The sequence below is a fragment of the Drosophila guanche genome, unplaced genomic scaffold (genome assembly GCF_900245975.1).
Source record: "Drosophila guanche unplaced genomic scaffold, DGUA_6, whole genome shotgun sequence".
Classification (NCBI taxonomy): domain Eukaryota; kingdom Metazoa; phylum Arthropoda; class Insecta; order Diptera; family Drosophilidae; genus Drosophila; species Drosophila guanche.
The window spans coordinates 1409473-1434975 of record NW_022995751.1 but is presented as its reverse complement, the minus strand read 5'-3'; the positions used below and the strand labels follow the sequence as shown (position 1 = coordinate 1434975).

At 50.6% G+C, this 25503-nt stretch overlaps 4 protein-coding genes across 5 annotated transcripts; 1 reads left to right on the top strand and 3 right to left on the bottom strand.

The window, feature by feature from the left end:
* Positions 1-78: 78 nt before the first annotated feature.
* LOC117587012 lies at positions 79-13643 on the bottom strand. Its single transcript, XM_034277421.1, has 17 exons — positions 13468-13643; positions 12447-12730; positions 12291-12367; positions 12045-12225; positions 11866-11976; positions 9139-11806; positions 7483-8262; positions 6977-7419; positions 5936-6922; positions 4294-5877; positions 4069-4239; positions 3274-4008; positions 2324-3214; positions 1763-2263; positions 812-1704; positions 274-744; positions 79-209 (listed from the first exon to the last, which is right to left on the bottom strand). The coding sequence occupies exons 2-17, from the start codon at positions 12579-12581 to the stop codon at positions 89-91; spliced, it is 10749 nt and encodes a 3582-aa protein (XP_034133312.1). The 5' UTR covers positions 12582-12730; positions 13468-13643; the 3' UTR covers positions 79-88.
* Positions 13644-13776: 133 nt separating this feature from the next.
* On the top strand, positions 13777-16910 carry LOC117587014 (RING finger protein 10). Its single transcript, XM_034277424.1, has 4 exons — positions 13777-14432; positions 14549-16069; positions 16128-16282; positions 16346-16910. Exons 1-4 carry the CDS (start codon positions 14357-14359, stop codon positions 16730-16732), a joined length of 2139 nt encoding a protein of 712 aa, XP_034133315.1. The 5' UTR covers positions 13777-14356; the 3' UTR covers positions 16733-16910.
* On the bottom strand, positions 16814-18451 carry LOC117587018 (choline-phosphate cytidylyltransferase A-like). The gene is made up of 3 exons (XM_034277429.1): positions 18141-18451; positions 17755-18078; positions 16814-17695 (listed from the first exon to the last, which is right to left on the bottom strand). The coding sequence occupies exons 1-3, from the start codon at positions 18330-18332 to the stop codon at positions 16979-16981; spliced, it is 1233 nt and encodes a 410-aa protein (XP_034133320.1). The 5' UTR covers positions 18333-18451; the 3' UTR covers positions 16814-16978.
* A 765-nt stretch (positions 18452-19216) lies between these two features.
* Positions 19217-25158, bottom strand: LOC117587016 (choline-phosphate cytidylyltransferase B). 2 transcript variants are annotated; one of them, XM_034277426.1, is made up of 4 exons: positions 24972-25158; positions 20970-21614; positions 20585-20908; positions 19217-20520 (listed from the first exon to the last, which is right to left on the bottom strand). In XM_034277426.1, exons 2-4 carry the CDS (start codon positions 21489-21491, stop codon positions 19747-19749), a joined length of 1620 nt encoding a protein of 539 aa, XP_034133317.1. In that variant the 5' UTR covers positions 21492-21614; positions 24972-25158; the 3' UTR covers positions 19217-19746. The 2 variants fall into 2 exon arrangements, with proteins under 2 accessions (XP_034133317.1, XP_034133318.1); XM_034277427.1 differs by lacking the exon at positions 24972-25158 and adding an exon at positions 21891-21993.
* Positions 25159-25503: the final 345 nt, after the last annotated feature.

The following is a 25503-nucleotide window of genomic DNA, read 5'->3' as shown; positions in this document are numbered from 1 at the left end:
ATGCACTCCAAATGTCCCTTTGATTCAGCAGCTTTTATCAGTATTTTTATGTGTCGTCGTGTCATTGATATGCTTTTTTTTTCTTTGTTCATTTGTAAACAATTTGTGGAAATTTGGGGGCATTGCCGTAGAGACCCTCGGATTGCCAGACCTGAATGTGCGACTCTCGTGTCAACACCACCAAATGCTGATGCGTCGAGTAGCTAATGCTGCAAAGAGGAGAGAAGTCAAATAAGAGTCTATACCTGACTTTATTTGGCTGCCAAAACTCACCTGCGTAGGGGCGATGTGCCCGTGGTTAGTTCACTCACAAAACTAAGGTTCCAACTCGACCAGAAACGCACAAAGCCACCCTCCACAGCAGTGGCAATCACATTCACGCCCACTCCCTCCTTGATGTAGGAGTAACAGACGGCCAGGATGCGATCCTCGTGCACGAGATGCTGCACATAGCGCGCATTGACCGAGTGCAGGCGCAGTATCGACTTGCCATTGGGATTGACATTCACATTGACAAAGTCATCCAGATTCTCCTCCGTTACCTCGAAACATTCGTCGGCAATGGCCAGAGAATTGGTTCTCACTGCAGCTGCCTGTGGCTGTGCATCCGCAGGGCCCGTGCTCGGCTGCTGGGGCAGCGTATGCACGGTGACAATGTCGCCCAGTGTGGGACTTATAGCCACATGCGTGATGGGCGACTGATGGATCTCCGCGGGGCGGGCAATCGTACGCACATAGCTCCAACTGAAAGTAAAGAGTTGCAGGATTAAGAGATACATAGCTAGAAGCGACTCTTGGGGGTTTTTCTCACTCATTGAGATCCCAGATAACAGCAATGCCATCGCGTCCTGCAGTCACGGCAATCTTAAACTCCACGGACAGGGCTATGCAGGTGATCTCATCGGTGTGCCGCACCAGCAGCGTGGGACCTAGCCAGGTTAGATCCGCGCCGTCACGCTGCACTCCATCGCTGCCGGAGGAATTGCCCGCAGAGCTCACCGATGAAGCTGAATGTGTGGCATGCAGGACACCACTTGACTCCTCAGCTCCAGCCCCGCTCATGCTCTTGTTGGTCATCTTGCGGAAAGCCGAATTGTACGACAGACTAAAGCCACGCGCATAGCTCTGTCGACTCTTGGCCGTGGCCCGCTGTTGGGTGTCTAATCCGACGGCGCACTTGTACACGCTCACCCGCCCAGACTTGTGACCGAACCAGAGCTGATTGGAGTTCACGTCGCAGCCGCAGGCGGTGATGTCATCAAAGGTTCCATTGTGCAGCAGATTCTTGGGCTTTGCTTGGGGTTTATTCAGCGGCTGAATCCTCACAATGCGATCGTCGTAGCCCCACGAGATGACGTTGTATGTGTCCGGCTCGGCTCCCTGCATGACAGCCGCACGTCTCGGCAATGCGTACACCACATTCGTGTTGCTGAAGCTCACCAGATGCTCTGTGCCGGGTATCTTGTGTATGTTCGACCAGGAGGGGGGTTTGAGCTGCGGCGAACCCACATAGACGCCCCAGCGCAGGCCACGCACCGTGGACACAATTGGCTTGTCCACCAGCGAGTAGTCCAGCGCTTTGGTCGATGGATGCGCGGACTTGAAGAGCTGCCGCGGCATTTGGCCGTAGGTCTTCACCATTGTCTTGACTGCCTCCCGCTCAATGGGATCACTAATCTCCGAGTCCAGGAACACCGCGTAGGTCTGGGAATGGAGAAACTTGAAGTTGAAGTACTGCAGATTCGCTTTATCCCCTACTCACCGCTGGATGAAACACATTAATGGCTTCGACAGCACTTTCGCCGGTCTGCTTGTAGCCGTAGATCAAGTCAATCCAATGATGCAGCTGATTCCGCACCAGCTCCGACTCCAGCGCCTGTCGGTGGATCAGCACAAAGAGCCTCGAGTCTCGCTGGCACCAAGGCGGCAGCGAAACATCCTCCACCCGCTCTCCATTCTGTCGACAGCCAAAATTAAAGCGCTCAAAGTTCTCGAACATTTCCGGCAGGCAAAAGAACTCTGGTATGAGCTCCTTCACGTCCGTGGGACTGTCGCGGCTGGCCAGTAGCCAGGTGGTGTTCAGCGCGTGAAATGTGCGATCCGGCAGATCGAAATCGTTGTCCTGATAGCGCAGAAAGTAGCTGGTAAAGGGAGGTACACGCACCAGAAAGTGAAGCACTGTGCCAGAGTTGGAGTAATGCGAACTGTAGTGATACGGCTTCAGGATCAGCGAACCCATGGTGGTATTGGTGCTGTCAATGTACTGAAAAGACACCAGAGTTATAGTAAAAAGAATTGGCAATGGCCCAATAATGATTCTCACTGTATAATTGCTGATGTAATGTTTTTCATTCTCCTCTAGCTGCACGGCAATGGGTCGTTCGAGGCGTCGAAAGTTCTGCGCTTCGCGTAGATCCAAAATCTCCGAGTTGTAGTTGGCCAGAACCCAGGGAAAGACCGGATACTGCATGAGATCATTGTAGGTGCGTCCGGCAATCTGATTGAGTGTCATCAAATACTCCCAATTGGTGAGCAAACCCTCGCGCCACTGCTGCGTGATGCCCAGCACTTTGGTTTGATCGGGCGTGGCCACAATTTTATCACAGAATACATCGCGCATTATCTTCCAATCGTCGGCATTTTGCAGCGAAAAGAACAGCGACTTGTTCGTGTCCAGCAAGATCTCAAAGGCTGTCTCCTGGTGCTGGTAGCGCTTCAGCCAGATCTCTGTTATGTTGGCAATATCACAGTTCACATTGAAGTAACGACAGCGGTACGTGGCCAGGAAATACAGCTTCAAATCGGTGATGATAATCTCCCCCTCAATCTCACCGTCCACGGGCAGAAACTTGGCCGCAAAGTTGTACAAAATTTGAGAGTTTAACGAGATGTTTAGCTGCTGATCGTAGCTGGCTATCAGATAGTCCAACGGGCGCACATAGTTCTCTGTATCCTCGCGATGTGCCTGCTGTCCCGCTCGGTATTCGCTCATGAAAAACCGTCGATCAATGTCCAAATGGCAGCGACGCAGACGCGTGTGCACACGCGATGGTCCCTCCGTGTCATCCAACTCCCACGAACACTCAGCTCGCTCGGCACAGTGCCAGGGTGCGCCTTCATGCGTCATGCGTCGTATAATCTCCAGCCATTTGGTGTAGGTATAAGTGTCATCGTAGTCCTTCATGTGGCACATCAGCAGCTTGCGTTCAGCGTTCTAAAAGGGAAAAATAACCCTTGAAACTTCCACTTTAAAGCTGCATTCCTTGCTCTCACCTGCAACTCCACCATGCGCCTGGTGGTCACCATTGAGGACTCCACACAATGCTGCACCAGCGGCTCAAACCGATAGACAGTCTTCTCGAGCAGCGTCTTCTGCTTGGCTGCCATGTTGCTGCGACTCTGATCGAGGCGTTCCAGTTCGTGCACCAAATTCCACGAGGAATCGTTCTCCTTGATGCCCAGCGCATCGCACAAACGCTGCAGATTCTCAATGGGCTCCACCATATCCTCGAGCAGCGAGAGCCAAAGCAGCGCCTTAATCATCTTCCCATCACAGATAATGGCACGCTGGAACTCATCCTGCTGCGAGCGCCACAGCGCATCCACAATGTAGGCGCGTAGATCACGCGGACGCGACGGCTGCAGTCCCCAGGCAATGAAATTGTTGCAGCGCTGATTGCTCGATATCCCATACGAGACGAGCAGCTGGAACAGTGCCAACTCCTGAGAGCTGGCCACATAGCTCGTGGAGCCCGCTGTCTGGCTCTGACCCATGCCCACAGTGAAGAACTGACTGCAGCGATCGATGAGCAGCTCCACGCGTGTCCTCAGCTCTGCATGACTGAGCGGGCAGTCTGCCTGAGCGGCTACCCTGAAGCTATTTGGCTCGAACAACTTGGTCAGCCACTCCAGCTGCAGTTGGGCCTGAACGGTGCGAAAGCTGCGCACAATCTGCTGTGGCTGCTTGTCCTGATAGAAGGCCAACAGATTGAGTATGTCCCAAAGGAGCTAGCGAAGGGGGAAACAATTTTTGTAAGCGATTTCCTTGTTTAGTTCTTAGCTACTTACATTTATCTGACCCACAGAGCGCAGCGCACGATCGCCTATGTGCACCAGCAAATCCACAATGGACTCATCCGCATTGGGCGGACCCAAACGCAGGGAGTAAATCTTGTACAAAGCCTTCACCGAGCACTGCAGCAGTCCAGCCTCAATCAGGCAAAGCTGATCGTCGGGATTCTATGCAAAGAGAAGGATTACCAAGAGGAAAACAAAGAATAAACGAAACTTTACCTGCAAATACAATCGCTGCAGCGCTTTAAACACTTTTTGCGGCTCTGTGCCCGTGGCTATGGCCAGCAGTGACTGCAAACCAAAGCGCTGACGTATCCTCAGTGAACCCTCGCAGTTGAGGAGATCTGTGAGGCTGCCATGCACACCGCTCACCCATGCCAGGCACGCCTCAAACATCGAAATGTCGCACGGGTGAATGGTCAACTGATTGGCCAAGTGGAGGGGATACAGCAGCTTCGAGGCGGCTGCCAGTTCGACATTGCCCAAACGTTTGGTCAGCACGTGCAGCAGCTGGATGATGGCCTGCCGCACCACACAGCTGCGTTGATTGGATAGCACCAGGAGCAGTTCCAGCTTGACGTAGTGGCGCAGCACTTCATCCACCGCAGAGTCGGGTAGCAGGCAGAGAAAGTCTTTGAGTAGGATGAGCAAACGCTGCTGCAGTCGAATGATCCCGGGCTGGTCGTAGAAGTCCGTCTTGCGATTGGGTAGCGCTGACAGCTGCCCCGAGCTGGGCGTACTGTGGCCCGATGGCTGCCAGAGTTTGCCCAGATGCGGATGCGGATGTATGCGCCGACGGGCAATCTTCAGGGGACTCCGCTTGGGACTGTGTGAGGTGCTCGTTGGATGGCGACGCTTGAACTTGATGCGCCAACGACTCGCCTCCACGGGACTGAGCAGCCGCAGTGCGGACTTGTTGAGGTTCGAGCAGTCGGCCATGTGCTCCAGCTGCTCCTCAAACTCATTGACCGCGCGCCGGTAGTCCGATCCACTGGCATGCAGGCGACGCAGTCTTCGAATCCTCTCCGCACGCTCTGGCTCGAGTTCGGGCGGCGCTGGGGCGTGCAGCTGCCGCCGCAGCGATGTGGTCACGCGACTCAGATTGGCTGCCACTAGCGAGCGCTCCTTGGCCGGCTGCTGCGATGTGAGCAGAAAGAAAAAGTGCCCACGATCGTGGGTCACATAGCACTCGCTGGGTTTGTGCAGCAACAGCAGTAGCTTCATGATCTCATCGAGCAGCGACGAGGCTGGCGGGGAGCCAGCAAACACTGCCAATATCTGCACGAAACATTCAGCGGCATATGGCGAGATCTGCACCGGACTGGGTGACTCTATCACATAGACCTTGCACAGATTAAGCAGCGCGCCCAGCAGCCCCGACTTTTGCAGCTGTTCCATATTGAAATCTCGCTGCGGATGCTTGTCCCGTGTGAGCGCCAGCGTGCAGCGGAAGAGCATGTCCAGCACATCCGAGTGGGTGGCGCCCGAGCGATGCCAGTCCGAGTAGCGTTGCAGCACGGCCAGCACGAGTCGCGGATACACCAGAGCGGCCATCGTGTTGTCATTGACGTGCAGGGAGTCGCCCTTGCGGCTGATCAACGGCTGGGAGCAGGCATTGTTCATGATGCTGCGCAGCAGCTGCACATCCTTGCAGCACTTTTCCGACTTAATCACGTAGCCAATGAGCGCGAGGTAATCCTGTCGATGGAACTCCGTGTACAGCTGCGCATCCGAGTGGGCCACCTGCAGCAGCAGATCCAAAGCCAGAGCTTGCGTATTGGCATTGCCACTTAGTTCCACGACCTGCAAGAGAGGAGGATACGTTGCAGTATAGATAGAGCAAAGGAAGAGCAAACCTTACCCTTGCAAACAGATAAAGCAACGTGGATAATCCTCCACATAAAGACGTCGCCGATTGCAGTGTTTGCGGTTGATGCTGCAGCAATTCCCCGTAGAGCATGTGTCCGTGTGGCTGCCCGTAGCAGGCCATGTCCAGCTCTTGGCTGGCATCGTAGCTCATCACCAGATCCGGCTGTTGGGCAGTGTAGACCAGCACTCTGGCCTGCCGCAGCTGCCGCATGCACTCCGCATGCTGTCCGAAATCCGAGGACGAGAGCTTGCCAAGAGACAAATGACCATAATTGGGCTTCCAGTTGGCCACCTGGCACTGCGTAAACTCTGTAAAGTCAGGCCCCATGGCCGTTAGATTGAGCATAAGTGAGGGCTCCACAAGACGGCGCCTGAAGAGGATCAAATTGGACACTGCATAGCGCGGCAGGGAGCCATCCAGCGTGGACCTCGAGGAGGAGCTGCTGCTGGGACTGCGCGCTGGTTGGCCCTCGCCCAGGGCCAGCAGTTGGAAGGTGTGCAGCCGCGTGAGCTGCCGCAGATTGAGGAAGGGAAGCTGCATGGTGTGCTGCTCGAGGCCATCCAGATAGATGGCAATCTCCAGGGAGTCCGCCTGCTGCTGCAGCCCCAACACCAGATTCATCCACTTGTGCCGCGGCAGACGCAAATGCTGCAGCTGCACCGAGACGCCCTCGTAGTAGCCGCCCGAGGAGTCTGCCGCTGCACCCTGATGCCCATTGAGCAGATGCATCTGGCCAAAGCTGTTGAGCAGAGCGAGTTTTGTTTGCTTCAGTGCCTGACGGATGGCTCCCGCATTCGCCTGGGTGTTGGCAGCGACTGCAGCTGTCGTTTCTGTCACGGAGCCCTCCATGGGCTCCTCCACGCGCACTGGCGACAGCTGCTCACTGGGACGCACCAGCTCGAAGACCAACTGCATGTTGTGGCTGATGTACACGCTGATCATGGCCTGGTTGCTGCCCAGCGAGACCAAGTGAAGCTTCTGGAATGGGGAAAGAGTTAACACAGATCGTACCTAGGGGTAACACCAACTCACGGTTAGATCCTCGCCCGAGTAGCGCGTTTCATCGTCATTGAACTGCATGGAGCTGCGATGCATTTGCTGTCCCCTCAGCTCTAGCCAAAGCGACAGCGTCAGTCCCTCCGGCTGCCAGAGGCGTGTCTGTGTCACGGGAAATATGCAAGCGGCGCGTGTGAACAAGGTGCTCGCCTGGCACTGCTGATGCTGCAGGCGCACACGCTCGATCTGCTCGCTGATCAGCGGCTCCGAGGTGATTACAATCTTGCCATCGGTGGTAATGGGAAACTCCAGCTCCATGCAGGGTTGAGCCTTCCGCAAAGTGCCCGCGCAAATGTGATGCATGTGTCGCATGAGCAGATCCACCGGCGGCTGCCTGGATGTCAGAATGGAGTAGTAGCAGTGCAGCACCTCCGGGGTATTCAGATGGGTTATTAATTCCAGAATAGATTGCTGCAGCTCTTTGGGAAGGGAAAGGACATCCAATCAGTTAAGTCTAGAGGCGGAAATTGTCCTCCACTTACCCCTCAATCTGGGATCACTGCAGCTCAGGATGGGCGTAAATCCCTTGAGCAGGCACAATGGCCCGCCCAGATAGTCGCGGATGACAAACAAACGATTTGCCAGCTGAATGAGACTCTCTGTCCAGCCATTGGGCTGCCGCATGCACAGCAGGGAGAGCTCTGCGAGCATCTGGACCACCAATTGACTCAGTCCCTGGTGCATTATATGCGTGCGATACCTCGAGGATGGCTGAAACGGTGTCCACGACTCATTCGCAGCCATTCCTGTCCCTCCATTAAGCTCACACTCGGATTCACTGAGGTCTGCTATCTCGCCATCCGCCTCGTAGCCCTCGTCGGCTGTTAGGTAGAACTCGTGCTCGTTCTCGCTCAGCTCCAGCTCGCTGTCGGCGGCACAGCTAAGGGAGGCACGCGTGGAAAAGTAATCCGCATCGCCCACATTGATCTCACTCGAGTTGGGTCGCCGTCGTGGCGTCGGGGGTGTGGCCAGCGAGTTCTTGGCTGGCAGCTTAACCGTTTGCAGTCTGGGCAGCTCCACGCTGCCACTGTTGAAGCTGCGAGCACGTGGCCGCGGCTGATTGGAGTCTGCCGATGGGCTGCTCACCACTCCCGCCGGCTCGTTGTGGTTGCTCGACAGTTCAGCGATCTTTAGGAGCGTCTGCAGTGTCTGAATCACAGCATTATCTCGTGCATGCTGCTCCCCATGCTCGGACCAATTCTCAGAGGCATTGCTCAGGATAATGGCCTTCAACTTGCGCAGGTGCTTCTGCATTTTCTCCACTGTAAGAGAGAGAGAGAGAGAGATTGGTGGCGGGGATTAGTTGGTTGTGTGTTGATTGATGTAGATAACGCCGTCTTATCTGACGCCGTCTTCTATTAGAGCAAGAGTCGTCTGCCCTGGACGAGCGCTAAAGCAAAAGTGTTTCAGTCTCTTGTCTCTCTGGTCTATGGTTCTAGGGAATGTATCTCTATATCTCTGTCGCCGTATCTGTTGTCTGTCTGTTAATGTTGTAACCGTGTGTACATAGAGAAATTCAATCTCCCAGCTGCATCAGATAGATGCCTGTAAGTGCCGCGGATTATGCGACACAGAGGGACTGACTCTTTAACTAACTGGCTGACTGGACTGGACTGACTGGCTTATAATTAACTCTCAGCCGCAACCACAACACATCCCCGACCACAAGGCCCCGTTATTAGACCGCACGATTGAAGGGGATCGTCTGTGTGTGTGCGTGCGTGTTTTTGTGCCTCTGTGTGGTGCTGCCTTGTTCTTGCCATCGCCCCATGGTCCCGCACTGTTAGGGCTTCCCTCCAGCACTCGACTTGCAATTATCACTATATACTAGTGGCAAAAGCATTAGACGCGGAATGTGTTACGGCTCAGACACCCCTACACTGCCAACGAGCAACAGATGCCCTTCCTCAACACTGCTTTACACTCTGCACTCGCACCAATACCCAAGCAGTGCAATGTACCGTTTTTGCGTGCTGTCTTCGCTTGCAAACGCAAACGCGGCGAGTGAGTGTGTGCATGAGGAGCTCTGCTCTGAGGGAAACACTTTTTTCTCTGTCTTTTCACTTAGTAAATATGCCCAGCCTGTGGCTCAGTGGCTGGGTTTTACTTAGCCAAGCATACAATCGTTAAGCACACACCTTCCTCGTTCTGGAAACCCTTGATGCATATGGCCATCGTTGCCTCAAAGAGTTTCAGCAAAAGTTTCTTGCATTCCCCGTTTGGTTCGTACAGGCAAAACAGATCCGCTTCAATGTTGAGATTTTCCTGTGAGTCGGGAGAGCTGCCAGCGGAGGATGAGTTGCTGCCTCCAAACAGTGAGCCCACAATGTTAAACAGCTTGTTGATTAAACCATTTGCAGCACTAGATTCTTCTGTCTGGGAGTTTCGACTCAATCCTTGGTCGTGACTGTGAATATCAAAGAGAACAATGCTCTCGTCCAGCTCGCTGGATTGCTGTAGATGCTGCAGGAACGAGGATGAATCCCTTGTGTAGTTATCAATCACTGAGGCGTAATCCAGAGAAGATTCCGCATAGTCCGAACTAGCGGCCGTCGTAGTCGACACTGACAGGGCGCTGTTAATGCCAAGCGGCGGCAGCTGGTAGACATGCGAAACGAGCGTTTCCAATGAACTTGAACCGCAGATGCCGATGCTGGGTCCCTGCACAGCTGTGGGTGTGACTGTGGGCGTGGTGGCTGTGGTTGATGCTGCTCCAGTTGCGGTTTTGGGCAGCATCAGGAAGCAGCCGAGGGCATTGTGGTTGAGCTTGAGTATATCGAAAATGTTTTTATCGCCACGGCGCAGCTTCGTCTCCGACTGTAGCTGCTGCTCATCCGTTGGTAGCTCCGGCACATCTTCATCCTCGTTGTCCAGCATTTCCACGGGTATCGAATAGATCTTGGCAAACTCATTGTAGAACAATTGACTCGTCTTTAGCAGCTCAAAGTTCAGCGTCCATTGTAGGGCCGTTATGTAGAGAATATCCGCAGGCTTGTGCCCCGCCAGCTGTGGCAGCAGATCGGGCGACTCATCCAGCCAGAATTTGCTGCGCGAATGCTTAGAGCACTTCTGGAGGAGTGCCTGAAACAGCTGCGACGCACGATCGCTGCTATTCAGCTGCAGTTGAATCAATCTTCGACTAAGCGTCACCTGTTCCTGGCTGTTCTCACCCAGAAAAGCAATATTATCGATGCCCACTTTGATCAGATCGCAAACGCCACGCTGGAGTTCGGGTATGGCCAACAGATCCTGCATGTAGCGTATGTTCTCCTCGTTGTAGAAGGCCTTCACCAGCCGTATGTCACTCAGGTACATCACAAATATGCTCAGGCACTCGTGCAGTGCCCGATAGTTGTCCAGCTTGCTGGGTATCTGCAGTGGCGCCAGCTTTGCCGAGTCCCTGCGCAACTTGTCCTCGCTCTCGCTGCGCTCTTTGTACTGTCGGAAGATGGGCAGAGCTACCTCAGCCAGTATGCCAGCAGCCAGATCGTAGGACAGAAGGTGTGCAATATGCTTCAAGTGTTTTAGAAACAGCAGCATCGATGGTGTGTTCAGCAGTCGCTTGTAGTTCTCCCTGTAGATGCTGAGCAATTCCAGATGAAAGCTCGGGGATTTGAGCTTCTCTTCGCAGCTAGGACATCCCTGAGGGGCACGCTTCACAAAGATTGTGTCCAGCACGTTGTAGTGGAGGAATTTGTATGCACATTTCTGATACGTGCTGGACAGCCGTGTGGCCAACTGCAGGCAGGTGGCATAGTTCTTGGCATTGTAGTGGCAACAGCAGCTCCCAGTGCGCAGCAGACTCCTCACGCTATGTTCCTGCAGTTCAGAGTCCAGCAATGGCAGCAGCTGGTAGAGCTTACCCTGGAAGTAACAACTCAGCGAGCTGCTGCCCAGGCAATGCAATTGACTGCTGCGCTGTCGCTTGTGGCGGTGCTGTTGCTGCTGCTGCTGCTTGGTCAGTGCCGTGGAGGTGCTGCTCTCCATGAGGCACTGCTGATGCTGCTCCTGCCTCGATAGATTGTCGGTCAGACGCAGCAGCATTTTGTAGATATGCAGAAAGATGGCCGTCGTCTTGGCCGCCGCCTCTTGCAGCACATTGAAGCAGGCGTCAAAGTTTCGCACATCGATTTGATTGAGCTCCCTGACCCCATTGTCGACGAGATTGTGCAGTGTGCCAAACATGATGAAGAGCACGCCATGCGCCAGCGTGGGGCATCTTTGATTGGCCCTCAGGGCATACAGCAGCTGGCTGAAGTTGCTGTTGAAGTCGTGGACATTCGGCTGCTGGTGCTCGTGGACATAAAAGTTGTTTACGCAATGGGCAATCAGTTGCAGCAGCTCGAATTTGATGATCTCATCGTTGTCAAGGCTGGAGCAGTCGTCGTCGTTCTCGTCGTTGTTGTCTTCAAATTCTGTGCTGGCTGCGGCGCACAGATGACCGAGTGCAAAATTGTGGACTGTGACACTCAGCTGCGACTCTTGCTCGGCATCCACGCAGCGTGTCAGCAGTTGGATGAGCAGCAAGGCCAGTTCATCGCTGCTCTTCGAGGCCCTTTTAAAGTCCTCAAGGTTTCTGATTACTTCACTGGATATGTGATTCCATAATTGACGTTGCTGTGGCGGTTGCTGCTGCTGTTGCTGGCGGCGTGCCGCTGCCTTTTTGCTCTGTGAGTTGAGGTAGAAGCTGCTAATGAACTGAGCGATGCCAGTGAGCGGTTGCAGCGGCTGATTTGTGGCACTCCATTTGCAATTGGGAAACAGATTGATGCACAGCTGACAGAGGCTCTTCTGTGAGGCAATGTGCTGCAGTGCAAAAGTGATTAAATTAGCATAAAAATACATCAATTCTGTACCCAACTTGCCTTGATATCCACGCGCAACAGGAAGGCCAGCAAATGATGACCCAACTTATCGGTGAGAAATGTACGCAGGGCGAGAATCTTATTGCAATCACTGGGTGTGCTGAGTATAAGCTAAAAAGAAAGTGATCAACATTAATGGAGGGACACAATTGATAGTGGCTATCGCTGCGAAAACGAACCTGCGCTAGATTATGCTGCTTACGCAGCTGCTTAATGCACTTGTCCTGCTGCTCTGGCTCTGTCTCTGACTCTGCCTCTTGGTCTGGGCTGCTACCCTGCGATCGCTTGGCTTCGCTGATGATTTGATAGACTTGCTCTAGGAGATAGGAGCAAAGCTCCTCTGGCATTAGATTAAAGTGGCTGCAAAGAGAATAAGAAAACCATAAAAGAAAGGGTTGACAGCACACTTATTGTCCTTACGGTACCTATTGAGCCACGCTTCTTCCAGGGTTCGATCATCCAGGAACTGAAAGTTGTACAGCAACAGCCAGAGCCAGTGGTCCTTTCATTAAATTGAAGCAAAAAACAAACGATAAGAAGAATTCTTCATGCTCTTGCCATATCAATGGAGGAGTACAAACCTTGACACTCGCCTCTTCGTGCTCTGCAGCGTGCAGATAATGACTCCAGAGTCTGATCAATGTATCCAGCAGCAACTGGCGGTGTTCCATCTCCTGTGCCAGCTGCTGCTGCGGTTCCAGCTCCTCCTCGGCCATGGTAAATCACAGATAATGGCAAACGTGCCTCCCAACTGGCAGCTGACGAGTTCTTTTCGCTTCACCAAGTCCTCCAGCATCGGGCAATGTTGTGGACGCACTGAGCGTTGAGACCAAACTGAACGGAGGCGATCGAAGGAGAACGCCAGCTGTAATGTAATTATTAAAGCGAATCATTAAGCAAGCAAGCAAAATCAGTGTCTTCTGTGTGCGTGCGCCAGCAGGAGGAGCAAGAGGCGACGATGCGTGATTATTTTGCCCAGAGGCGGCCCAGGCCGAGCCAGGCCGGTGATGCTGATAATTTGGAGTGGAAACTTTAGTTGTTTAGCTGCTGATGCTACTGCTGGGGCAGGAAAACTATTAAGATTGCTATTTATAGAGCGGGGCAGCAGTAGCATTGCAGTGGCCAGTGGCATTGCATTCTGTTGCTAAGCCGGCAAAAGATAGTTGTGGGTTGTGGGAGAAGGGGGAGAGCAGGGCAACTGGTGGGTGGGTGCAATGCCTCTGCCGCTCTAATGCTTTTGCTTCTGGTGCCTGCTACAAACCGAGTAAACAGCTGGCAATGATGCGTGTCTGTAACGGCCACTGGTTGCGGCGATAAGAGGGCAAACTACTACACAAACAGGAGGAGATCGCATCGATGCGAGCTCAAATGACTTGATTGATTTCTGCAAGGGAGAAGGTTTCTCCCCGCTGCGATCCATTCGCATTGCTCTGCGTTATCGCCACAAAAAGACAGACACAGTGGGATTACACGGCCAAAGAGAGGTTCGCTTCATTTCTCTACTGCGCAGAACCGAATTATACCTCTCGACTGATCATCAAATATGAATCCACTGCATCTAGTATATGGCAATCACATAAAAAATGAATTTTCATAGCTCACCAGAAAATGAAACGAAAGGGAAATAATAGAAACGAGGCAACAAGAACAAGCAGTTTTAGGACGCCATTTTAGCTGGTTTGGTTTGTCTTTCTTGCGTGTATCTCTCCGCTTCGAGTGTTTCTTAGGCGCCAGCGAGTACGTTTGTTATTGTTTAAACAATTCGTGCTGTTGTTGTTTATTATGTTGTTGTTTTTTAATATGACCCTCAGAAATGTAGTAGGAATATCCCAAAAACCACATTGCAACCGTCATGCAGTGCACAGCAGGTTGGCAGGGCCGTTATCGATAACTCATATTCAACATCCCTGCGGATGCTGCTGCTTTTTCCAGACCAAAGGTTTTTGGTTTTTCCATCAAAATTTGTTGATTTAAAAACGACAAAAACTAAATCCCTAACCAGTTGTGTCATTGTAGTGTAAAGGTGCATTAATTTGCCAGTGAAATATAAAATGAATTAAATTCTCAGCTCTGCAAAAGAAATCGCAATCGTCACACCTTTTCGTCTGCCCACACACCAACACCAGCGGAGTACCCAAGGCAAAGACTAATACAACTGCAAGAAAAGGCAACAAACACAAGTGAACTAATCGAACGATCGAAAGTCTACGACTGCGAGTGCCAAGGTACTTTTAAGTACTTTTAAATCGACTCTTACGCTCTGTGCATTTCTGCGTGAAAGTAGCATAGCATTTGGAAATATTACGCAAGTATTATTTCTGGTTATATCTGTTGAATAATCATGGCTCAGTAAAAATGAATCCTCAACGAGAATACTTTGCCCAACGCACTCCGTGTGGAGACAAAAGCAAGACGCAATTTTCTGCCGATTGGCAGGTATCTAATACTATCGCCCCCACTGCCCCCAATTCCTCTTACTTCTACGAGCAAAATGGACAACAACAACAAGAAGCAACAACATGCCAGAACGAGCAAATCGTCTGGTGAAACCCAACGCAAGTCCAGTGGTGAGTAAAGAACGGGATATGTCGATATCTAATGAGAGAGATGGCTATCTAGCCATCATGTGTGCTGTCTCTCTTGCTGATTTACCAAACAACCTGTCTATTCTCTTCTCAAACAGAATTGCATGCCAACACCAAACAGCGCAATAGCCGCAGACGCGAGCAGCTTCCAACGCCACGCAACGACCAGCAACAGCAGCAGCCGAGGAACCCCAAACAGCAGCAACAACCTGCTAAACTTCGTCCCAATGTGGACAAGCGTCCGAGGGCGCGAGGCAGCGGCGGCAGTGCTGCTGGCTACTATGGCCCCACCGACGGAGCTTACGATGGCCCTGAATCCGGGCATCAAGACGGGGCTTACGGCGGCACCGGACTAGCAACCACCAGTAGCGGCTACCCGCGTAGCGACTTTGACTATGAACTAAACTCTGTCTATGCGCAGGGCAGCAAGAAGCAGAATCTGAACCATCTGCTAAACTTTCATTGTGTGCCTCGCGACGCGTCGGACACTGGAAATGGTCATGGACGCGGCGTCGGTAACCATTACCAACATCACAATGCTGGGCGCAAGCCACGCTACAACAAGGAGCAGTTCCTGCAGGCCAACTTTCAGTTTGTCATTCGCTCGGGCGCCAAGGCTCAGGTGAATGGGTCGCCGGACACTTTGATCGACTGGAACTTCATTGAGCAAATCAACATCCAGACCACGGAGGAACCGCAGTGCCCCATCTGTCTGTATCCCCCAGTGGCTGCCAAGCTCACGCGCTGCGGCCATGCCTACTGCTGGCCCTGCCTCTTGCACTATCTCTCGCTGAGCGACAAGACCTGGCGCAAGTGCCCCATCTGCTATGATGCCATCCACGCTGGCGATCTGAAGAGCTGCACCATCGAACAGCAGCACGAGATGAATGTGGGAGATCGCATAACCTTCCAGCTGATGCGTCGTCGCAAGGGCTGCATGTACATCGAGCGTTCCGGCGTTGGGGTAGGACTAGGGGAATTTATCGAACGTTTTCCCCTGCTCAGTGCCGGTGACGAGGCCAAGCGATACTCAAAGTTTCTGATTGCCAAGCGTGCGGATGTGGCGGCCATCATTGAAAGAGAGCGACGCGAACTATTGGCAGAGTCGGATGTATCCTGCCCGGAGGATATATTCACCCAGCAGGCACTGCTAATGCTGAACGAGCGTCTCGAGAAGCTGGGCCTCAAAGAGGATGAGGAGTCGCCGCTGGAGGAGCAGCCACCGCCATCACCAGCAGCCCTGAGTCAGGAGAGCGAAACTAAAATTGATATTGACAAACCGGACGATGCCTCCATTTCATCGGGCGAGGCTTCTAGCAGCATTGGCAGCGCCCACAGTGGCAGCAAATATTATTACTTCTACCAGTCAAACGATGGACAAAACATCTACTTGCATCCCCTGAATGTGAAGATGCTGCAGGCCTGCTATGGCACGCTGGATCAGGGTCCACTGGTGATTGAGTCGCTGATTCTGCAGAAGGAGCAGCACTCCATGGATGAGGAGCATCGCCGGAAGTTCACTTGTTTGGGCCACCTGCCCCTCACTTGTCAGTTTTCTGTTGTGGAAGTGGAACTTCAACCACCAGTCGTCTCTGGGGGCATACTCAAGTTGTTTAAGGGTAAGTCCTCACTGTTTGGTGGCTTAACGCAAGATTTAACATGTTCCCTCATCCTCAGAGGATATTTTGCATCGTAAGAAGGAACGTCAGCGTCGCGATCGTGAAGAACGCAAACGGGAGCAGCACATCAATGAGATCAACGATCGTCAAATGGGCAAACTGATTGCCAGTGCTGCAAACCTGAATCTTGAGTCCTCCCATGAGTTTCCCACTGTAAGATTTCATATCCTTTCCTTTCATTTTCTTGTTAATTCATCGTTTACTTTGCCTCTGCAGTGTGGCTTTGAGGAGGCTTTGCCATCGCCCAGCGGTGCAGCGCCAATGATTAACAGGCAGGAGAGTCATGCAGCCAGTCCCAAGCAGGAGCTGTGGCCCACCATCGGCAGTGGCTCGCCAGTCAGCAGCGGTGGCGGCGGCGCTATAGCATCTGTGGGTGCCTGGGGACGCTCGGCTCCTCCTCCAGCCCCAAGGGCCATGCCAACGATGAGGAGCGATGACGACCAAGACCAGCGCTCTGTGGGCCACTGGGGTCTGGGTGAGCTGCTTGTCGGGGCTTTGGATCAGCAGAAGCAGCAGCAGCCGCGTGGTGGCAAGCCAAGCAAGAAGGCCAAGGCCAAGAAAATGGTTCCACTGTTTGCCATGGGCATGAACAGAGCGCCATGAAAGAAGCTAAAATGAGCGAAAGAAATGAATGTACGACGCTTTTCTGCTACTGAACACTTCAACGTTATTTCAAATCAACGATTGATATTTGAACTATAATTTAATCCAACATTTTATCCATATGCATAACCATTTACATTTAATCCAATAAAAGCAGCAAGCACACACGTACTAGAAATCGAGTGTAGAAATAATTTCGTTAGCCCCTGGATAACATTTCTCATTCACAGCCGGTTGAAGCTATTTTTAAACATTTTTAGGCTTTAATAAATCGTATCCCTGTGGTGGGGTTCTCGTGGAGCCCATTTCTACTTGTGGGTAGCTGGTGGAACGGTTCAGATTGGCCAGCTGAACCGCAGCAGAGCCATGTCTGCGTGGAGCAATGCCACTGTCACTCTCGGCCGCCGAATGGGTCTCTTCATATTCGTCGTTGGAGTCGCTGCCGTCAGGGGAATGCATTGCTGTCGGATCATCGATATTAATTGATGCCGTGGAACTCCAGGCACTCATTATTTTGCCCTTTGACTCGTTCCAGAACGAGTGCAGACGATCACTTCCAAAGGCCTGTAGGAACGCATCGATAAACTCGCGCGACTTCTCCTCCCACTTGGCAATGATGTCGACCTTTACACGCTTGCCGCGATCCTTCAGTTCATCCATTTTATTCTGCAGCCGGAACTTCTTTTCTGAGAGGAAGGAAACGTTCAGCTCCTTGGCGGAGTAGCCGCGTGCCAGATTGCGGCGCACATAGACATCGTAATCCTTGACGATGCGAGCCACAACGTCCGAAGTGGACACACCCTCAGTGCGTTCGGTGGCCACAAACATGCCGCGTGCCTTGAGCGGAGCATAAATATCATCACAGCCACCAGCGCCATATGGAATGTCATCGTGTGCCACAAAATCTATTTTGTGTTCAGTGAGAAAATCATCTGTGAGTGTCCACGGTGCATTTGGAACAACCTGTGAGGACAGAGGAGAGGTTTAAGGTCTTCTTCCTTGTACCATTTTTTGGAACGCACCTCATCCACATAGCGGCAATGGCGAACTGCCTCGTAGCGCTCAAATCCATTCATCACTGTGCGACCTTTCATTTTCAGTGTCAGCTCATCGTTGCACACTCCGACAATTAAATAGACGTTGGGAAAGATGTTCTTGGCCTGCATCAGCTGCCTGGCATGGCCCTGATGGAACAGATCGTAGATGCCATCGGCATAGACGCGCACTCGACGCTTCGACTGTCCGGAGTTTGCCATCTCGTAGGTGATGCGCTGAGTGTAATCGCAGGCATTCAGCTCCTCCAAGGCCTGCTCATCGTTGGCAAAGGGACACGGCTTGCAATAGGGCTAGAAACCGTATAAAAATGATTGGAAAATGGTTACCTTTGGGTGCTCGCTCTTTCGCTTACAAATTTATCAAAGTTCATGTCATATAGGGGCAACGTCGGGAATGGCGATTGAAAGGAGAACGGCGACTCAGAATCCGTCGAGTCCACATTCGCCAGCAATTTATCCATCTGGAACTCATAGGAAGGTGTCGAACGTCCAGATCCATGCTCCGATGACGATGGAGAGGCTTCCTCCTCAATCAGTTTATCCATTATTTGGTTTTTTTAAGCAGAAATGTAACTATGCAGAACTGCAGCGAACTTGAACTGCTCGTGATGCTTCCAAATGGGTGACTGATTATATAAAATCGTTTCTTTTCCACACAGCAAATGCTCGGCACACTCTGATGGGGATTGCCAGAGCGTCGGCTCCAGGTTCCGAGTGCTGTGTGTTGCCCACAAATTGCGCAGCGCCTATCAAAATAAATTGGCGGCGAAGCCAATTGAGGCTCAGGAGGCAGGCACACGACTGGAGACCCATTCTTAGGGTCTGTGTCGTCTACAAAGATCTCTGTCATCTCGCTCAATTGCCATAAATTGAGGCGCAAACAAATAGGAAGTGGCTCGGTCGCCTGACTAGTGGCACGGGGGTACATATCAGACGATACATATTTATGGGCATATGCATATAGATAAATCACAAAGCCATTTAACAAATCAGTGAACCAGAAAACCAATCAAAGACTTTTGTTTCATCATCGCCATTTGTAAAGATTTTCATAATTATATGAAGACGGGAGAATGAATACAATACTAAAAAAAATCGGAAGCGATAGGTGTACAGAGATGCAACCAATATAGACACAGTTAAAACTAATATTGAATTTGTACATAAAGTATTCAAATTACCAAAACCATAAGATATACTTTAACATTGTCCGCTTGCAAGATTTCAGGGACTTGTCCGGGTCTAAATATACCCTCAATAATTAGATCTATATATAATTGTTTGTGTTGCAAAGTTTTTCTTTCGATTCAAGGTTTTATTTTCAAAAAATATTTAACAAAGCATTTGCAATAATTCCGATATTGCCATGTGGTTGCATCATGTTACTATTTTTTGTATGTGTTTTTAATTGCGTTTTGTTTTGGTGTTCTCTATGATGTTGGTGTTTTTTCTTTGTGGTTTAACTTATAATTATAGTGTATGCGAAATAATTTAATATAAATATTTCTAGATATTTCCGGTATCTCCTACTGTTCTTCGCTACTGCTTGCTGCTCGCTCAATCTCTGTCGCTGAGTTGCTTAATACAAAAATGAGTCTTTTCCGAATTGGACTATGTTTTTCCAATAATGTAAGCCCCATATACATTTTGCGAGTCGCGGCATTTAGGAATTGGTGAATGGGTGTGTGTATCGTGCTGTGCGCCTTCACTCCATGTGGCTTAAATTAGCTAAAGGATCTGATGGGTGGGTATAATGGGTTGAGAGTGAGGAGGAATAGCCGAGAGTGATAGCGAGTGAAATCTAAAGACTAATTGGATTACAGATACCATTTAGAGCTAGGTGTAAGTAGAGGCTGCTGCTGGATGAGCCTGCGAGGAGGGACGTTTTCCCTCTCGGTTCCCATTTAGAGATGGGAAGAGAGAGGGAAAAAAGTTCAGGCTAGTTCCGAAAATCTAAAATCATTCGCCTCTATTGGCAGAGCGTCGCTCAAACTCCACTTCTTGCTCCACGGCCTCTGTCTGATCATCCGTCTGATCATTATCATCATCATCATCGTCGTCATCGTCCTCGTAGGTGTCCTGGTAGCTGCGACGTGCCAGGGCGGGTCGCTTCTTATGCTTGCCAATGAAGGAACTACAGTTCGCTCCACTGAAGTCCGCCGCCAGCTCCAAATACTCATCGCTGGACTCTGTTTCATCATCGTCGCCCTCGAGTTCGTCGCCATTGACCGATCCTGAGGGACTGCCGGGCGGACTCAGGGCCTGTATCAGCTTTCCCTTTGACTCGTTCCACAGATGGTTCAGACGCTCGCGTCCAAAGAGAAGCAGAAACGTGTCGATAAACTCGCGCGACTTCTCCTCCCACTTGGTGATGATGTCGCCCTTCACTTTGGTCAGCTCCCGCTTGCCCCGTGACTTCAGTTCGTCCATTTTATTCTGCAGCCGGAACTTCTTCTCGGAGAGGAAGGAAACGTTTAGCTCCTTGGCGGAGTAGCCGCGTGCCAGATTCCGGCGCACATATAAATCGTAGTCCTTTACGATCCGCGCCACAATGTCCGAGGTGGACACGCCCTCAGTGCGTTCGGTGGCCACAAACATGCCGCGTGCCTTCAGTGGCCCGTAGATATCGTCCATGCCTTGGGTTTCATACGGAATGTCGTCATGGGCAACGAAATCTATTTTGTTGTCCGCAATAAACGAATCGGACAGTGTCCAGGGAGCATTCTGAACAATCTGCGGGGCGAAAAGGGTTGGGTTATCCAAGGGTTGAATCGACCCGCTTGCGCTGAGCACTCACCTCATCCACATAACGACAATGACGCACACCCTCGTACCGCTCAAAGCCATTCATAACAGTGCGTCCCTTCATGCGATGCGTTAGCTCGTCGTTGCACACTCCGACAATAAGATAGACGTTGGGAAAGATGTTCTTGGCCTGCATCAGCTGCCTGGCATGGCCCTGATGAAACAGATCATAGATGCCATCGGCATAGACGCGCACCCGACGATTCGTCTGGCCGGATCGGGCCATTTGGTAGGTGATACGATGGTTGTAGTCACAGCGATCACGCTCCACCATGGCCTCCTCGTCGCAGGAAAATGGGGCCGGCTTGCAAATGGTCTATAAAAAGAAAGAACATGTTATTGCTGACTTCGATTCTACCGCGTGTCCCACTGCTTACCGCAAAATCAGATGTGCCGCTAAAGGACTGCTGCGATGTGGATGCAGCTATGACGGGAGGCGCCTGTGCCTGTGGCACGTATTTACGCTTCACGCCGCTGAGATAATCCGCTGTGGACGTAGCGGCGGGCAGGGTGTCCTCGGCGGCGGCAGCCTCACCGTCATCGTCCGGTTCGCACTGTGAGATGGTGCGCGTGCAGTCCCTGAGTGTGGTGGCTGAGGCGGTGGGCTCTGTGGCGCCATCCACGACGACACTCTCCAGCTGGCCATTGGACTTGGCTTTGGCGGGCGATCGAGGACTGGGGCTTGTTGTGCGCTGATCTTTGCCATCCACCACAATGATGGTGGGCGACGTTGATAGTGAGGTGGAGACAGAGGCAGAGGCGGGCATGGCGATTGCCGTCTCGTAGGTTCGTTTCCGTGTGGTCAGTGTCGAGGTGATCAGGGGCGTGGCCGGCGGAGAGGTAGCTGCCTGTGATGTGTTAATTGTGTTGGTGTTGGCGAGTATCGATGAGGTGGCCATCGCAGCGAATGTTGTGGAGCGGCAGTTTTGAACGATTTCTGTAAAAACACTTGTGGGTGGATCGGAGGAGGCGTTCACTGTTCTCTGTTGTGCGCGTGGAGTAGGAGATTCACGTGTGTCCAACTAAAAACATAAGATGAGAAACGGTTAAAAGTCATACAGGTAATTAGTTCTGCTGGCAGAACAACACGTGACGTCGCATTTCTCCCGTTGCTGCGCAATTGTGGCGGTTGCGGCACCGTACACCATGGCTGAATCAATTTATTTTTAATTGCCAAACCGAATGATTTCGATTTGCCACGCGCTCATCGAACCACTGAAATTCCGCAGAAATCAGCAGCAACAGAAATAAATCACAACTAAGGAAAGAACAACCACAAACGCATTATTGGCACGTACACTCAACAACCAGGCGGGGCAAAGAAGAAACGGCAACTAAAACAACGGCACTGTGAAAGCGCAGCAGCCGCTCGGGTGGGTGATAGGGAGAGGGAGATGGAACTAGTTCCGCCATTAGCGCATTAGCTGCACTTCATTGCTGCTGCTGCTGCTGCTGCTGCTGCTCTGATGCTGCAATCTTTCATTTTACATAAACAAATCGAAATGGAAAGATTCGAATGTGAGTCAGACAAGGCAGGCACGATGACCCAATCCAATCGTGGTGCCTAGACGACTCTCTCTCTGCTCTCCCATTAGTCAGCTGTTCGCTGCGTGCTCCAAATTAATTTCGGCCATTCCATGGTGAATTATTTATATGGTAAGGCTACATCTATTATTGGATCCCAATTTTGCACTTAGCTATGAGAATGTAAACTTTATGTGCGCGAGTCTCTCGAATTCACCTCACTTTCTTATTAATTTACCTTGGAGCCGTCAAACGTTTTTCTCACACTCATGTTTATTCAACATAGAGACACATCAGACATACATACATATACATGCATACTTTTATCTATTGCCGCTTACGTCTGAATATTTCTTTGGCATTGAGGTGATCTTATTACGTCAGAGGTAGTACCAAGCCGTGTAGTAGTATTCCATTCTTATCTGTAAACCAACAGTCCGTTTGATGATAACCACAAAATCCATAAGAGACCCCCAAATGGAAGTTTCTTGGAATCGTACTTTTGCCCGCTCAAGGTCTGCCTTTGGCTCTGATTCACCTGGAACCGGCTTTGCGGCGGCAGCACAGTTCAAGTTCAATTCTTCGCTTTGGAGACAGACAGACGGAGAGAAAGAGAAGAGAGAGAGCAGTCCTCTCTGTGCTCTGATGTAAGCTTTATTTTAACCATCGAAAAATAAGAGCATGTACAAACATGTTAATTCTGTTGCCAGGCAAAAAGAAAAGTGCTGGGCAATCTTCAGCTGTGATCAACGTCACAAGGCAGTGTCGAAGTCGTACGATCGAAACTCTTGTCGGCAGAGCAGAGGATGACGGTGCGCCGTAAGTAAAGTGAATCAAACGTAAACAAACGCAAAAGAGAGAAAGCGATGAGTGTGCGTGCTAAAGTGAGTGGGTCCACAAGAGTGTGTTTAGGTGGGTGGATGTTTGAGTGTGTTGGACCAGTAAAAACGATTTGCAAATTGACAGGCGGTGGTGTGCACTAAAATAATCGAGCGATAAGATTGTTACTGTTATTCTTAACTTATCTGGAAACGGGACTTCCGCTGCACTCGCAATGGGGGAGGACAAATGGGTCCGATACGAACACGATAAATGGAATTTAGCGGAAACCGTCCATTTGTTTCTATATACACATGCTTTTTAATAAGAATCGCTAACACCACCCAAACCAAAACCCCCCTCCCAAGTCGACAGTTCAGCCGGATAAGGCAAGTGAAGCAAAAATTCGAGAGAATCCAAAGTTCATTATCATCACGCGCTCTCCAGCTAGCGCTCAGGTTAAGCCCCCATCTTCCAACGTGGCATATTAACAGGCCAAAGAACTCTGGGGAATCTGAGAGAACAGCGAAAAAATGGTTAGTTGGCATTTTGGTGGAGTTTTCCTTTTGCTTGCTCATTCGCATTGGCCAAAAACAAAAGGTTGAAAGTACAGTTCCAGCGAATTGAACCTTCCCTCCCCCTTCCTCCTTCTACTGCTACTCTATTGCGATCTCTACGCGCTTCGAGTGTTTTTTCCCCATTGATGATAAGCCACCACTCATCACTCGACTATGTATAGAATGAACATGGATTGTATATATTAGTATATTTGCATTGATAACCTTCGGATGGGTGGTAGGCTTTATTATCAATGACACGATGAGTAGGTACTCCAAAAAAGATTGGTTGACGTCAACTGTGATTTGGATGCTGCTCGAAGTACGGTACGTGAGAATGTGGGGAAAATATGCACAGGAAATGGGAACGTTAAGTTTGCACGTTTGTCCAAAATTTAAACTGTACGTTCAGTAATGCTTTGATAATTATTTTTCATATCGGTGCTCCCTGACATGTCCATAGATAATCTTATCAAACATTTTAATGGCACAATTCTCTCTTTATACTTTGATTCATAAAGAACACATATACATTCACATGCCGTCTCTCTTTCGTACACGCAGTCCCTCTCTCTCTCTCTCCACGTAAAAGCTTCTTCTACGCATGATATACAAATTTCATTGAGTAAAGCTAAAACAGCTGACTGATTGTGCGTGTGATCACCCGCAATCGCTCTCTTTCTTTCCTTCCCTCTCTCTGTTATGTTTCATACACTGCACATACACACACCCGCGACCCAGTGATGTTTCCACGGTAAAACATAATCGTCGCTTGGGAAAGTGGAGCACGAGCACAGTGTTTGGCAGCCATGACTAATGCTTGCCCCATTCTTTCGCAACTGTGCAAAATGGTAAGGTTTATTATTAACCCCCATTATGGTGGTGGTGTGGTGATGATGCCACTGCCACCAGGGGAAATCGTACGATCGCAGTGCAAAGTTCGGTGAGTGGTGAATGGTGGTGACGCGTCAGCGTGATGTGTTGCATGGGAAGTCACGGAAAAAAGGGGGGCAGACTGTGCAAGCTACCAAAAAGTCATACGACCGACAAAGCAGCGGTATTTTCCTCAAGAGTGACGTGGCGGGTAGTTTCATGTTGGCAGTGGCGTCGTATTGCCGGCCGCAAAACAAAATCGATAAGCGTCAGCAGCAGCTGTTCGGGGAGGGGGAATACACAGAGAAACGTCTGGGGCGAGACGATTATGTAAACAAGCCTTGAAGGCGCTGGCGGGTGCCCGATCCAAATCAAATCGCAGACGCACATTTCGAAGAAACCAAGAATAATCTCCCAACGAGCTGACAATTGGTGCGGAGAGAGCGAAGAAAGCGAGAGAGGGAGAGCGAGGGACAGGCCGAGACTCACGTCACAGGAGCATGCAAGAGCATGTCGTCAGCACAGTGTAAATATTTTCTGGTAACATATTTTTCTCATTCCCGTGTCCAATCCAATCAAAGGAAAGGTTTCACTCACTTAACTTACTTTCTTCCAAATTGAAACGTTGATTTTGTGTATTTGTTTTGTATTTGCCAAAAATCGATTTGCGCTCTGATTTTCTGTCGAAACCCGGCTGGAATGACGCACCACTTATTTGTTGCACCGCTATGTTACGTGTAGCACTTAATAACTATTACTAGTTTATTTATTAGAGCACCCGCAGTTGTTATTGTTAATGCCGCGCAGCGAAGTGCGCATTGCTGACCAGTGTGACCGCGGACTTATCTACCGCACACTAAAATAAACCCTTGCATGTCAAAATATACTGTAAATATACCGTGAGTCTTAAATTGTTTTCCTCGATTTTGATGTTTTATTTAATATTATCAGCTAGTTAGTAGTCTCCGCGCTAAAACAATGATTTGATCCAATTTATCAATCAATTATTCACAAGATAGTCGAGTTTTCGAAATATCCTGTAAAGTATTACCACTGGAACAATAATTTAATCCGATTGGAGAATAAATAATCGCATTTATTGGCTTGTATAACTTATGACTTTATGACATTACTACTA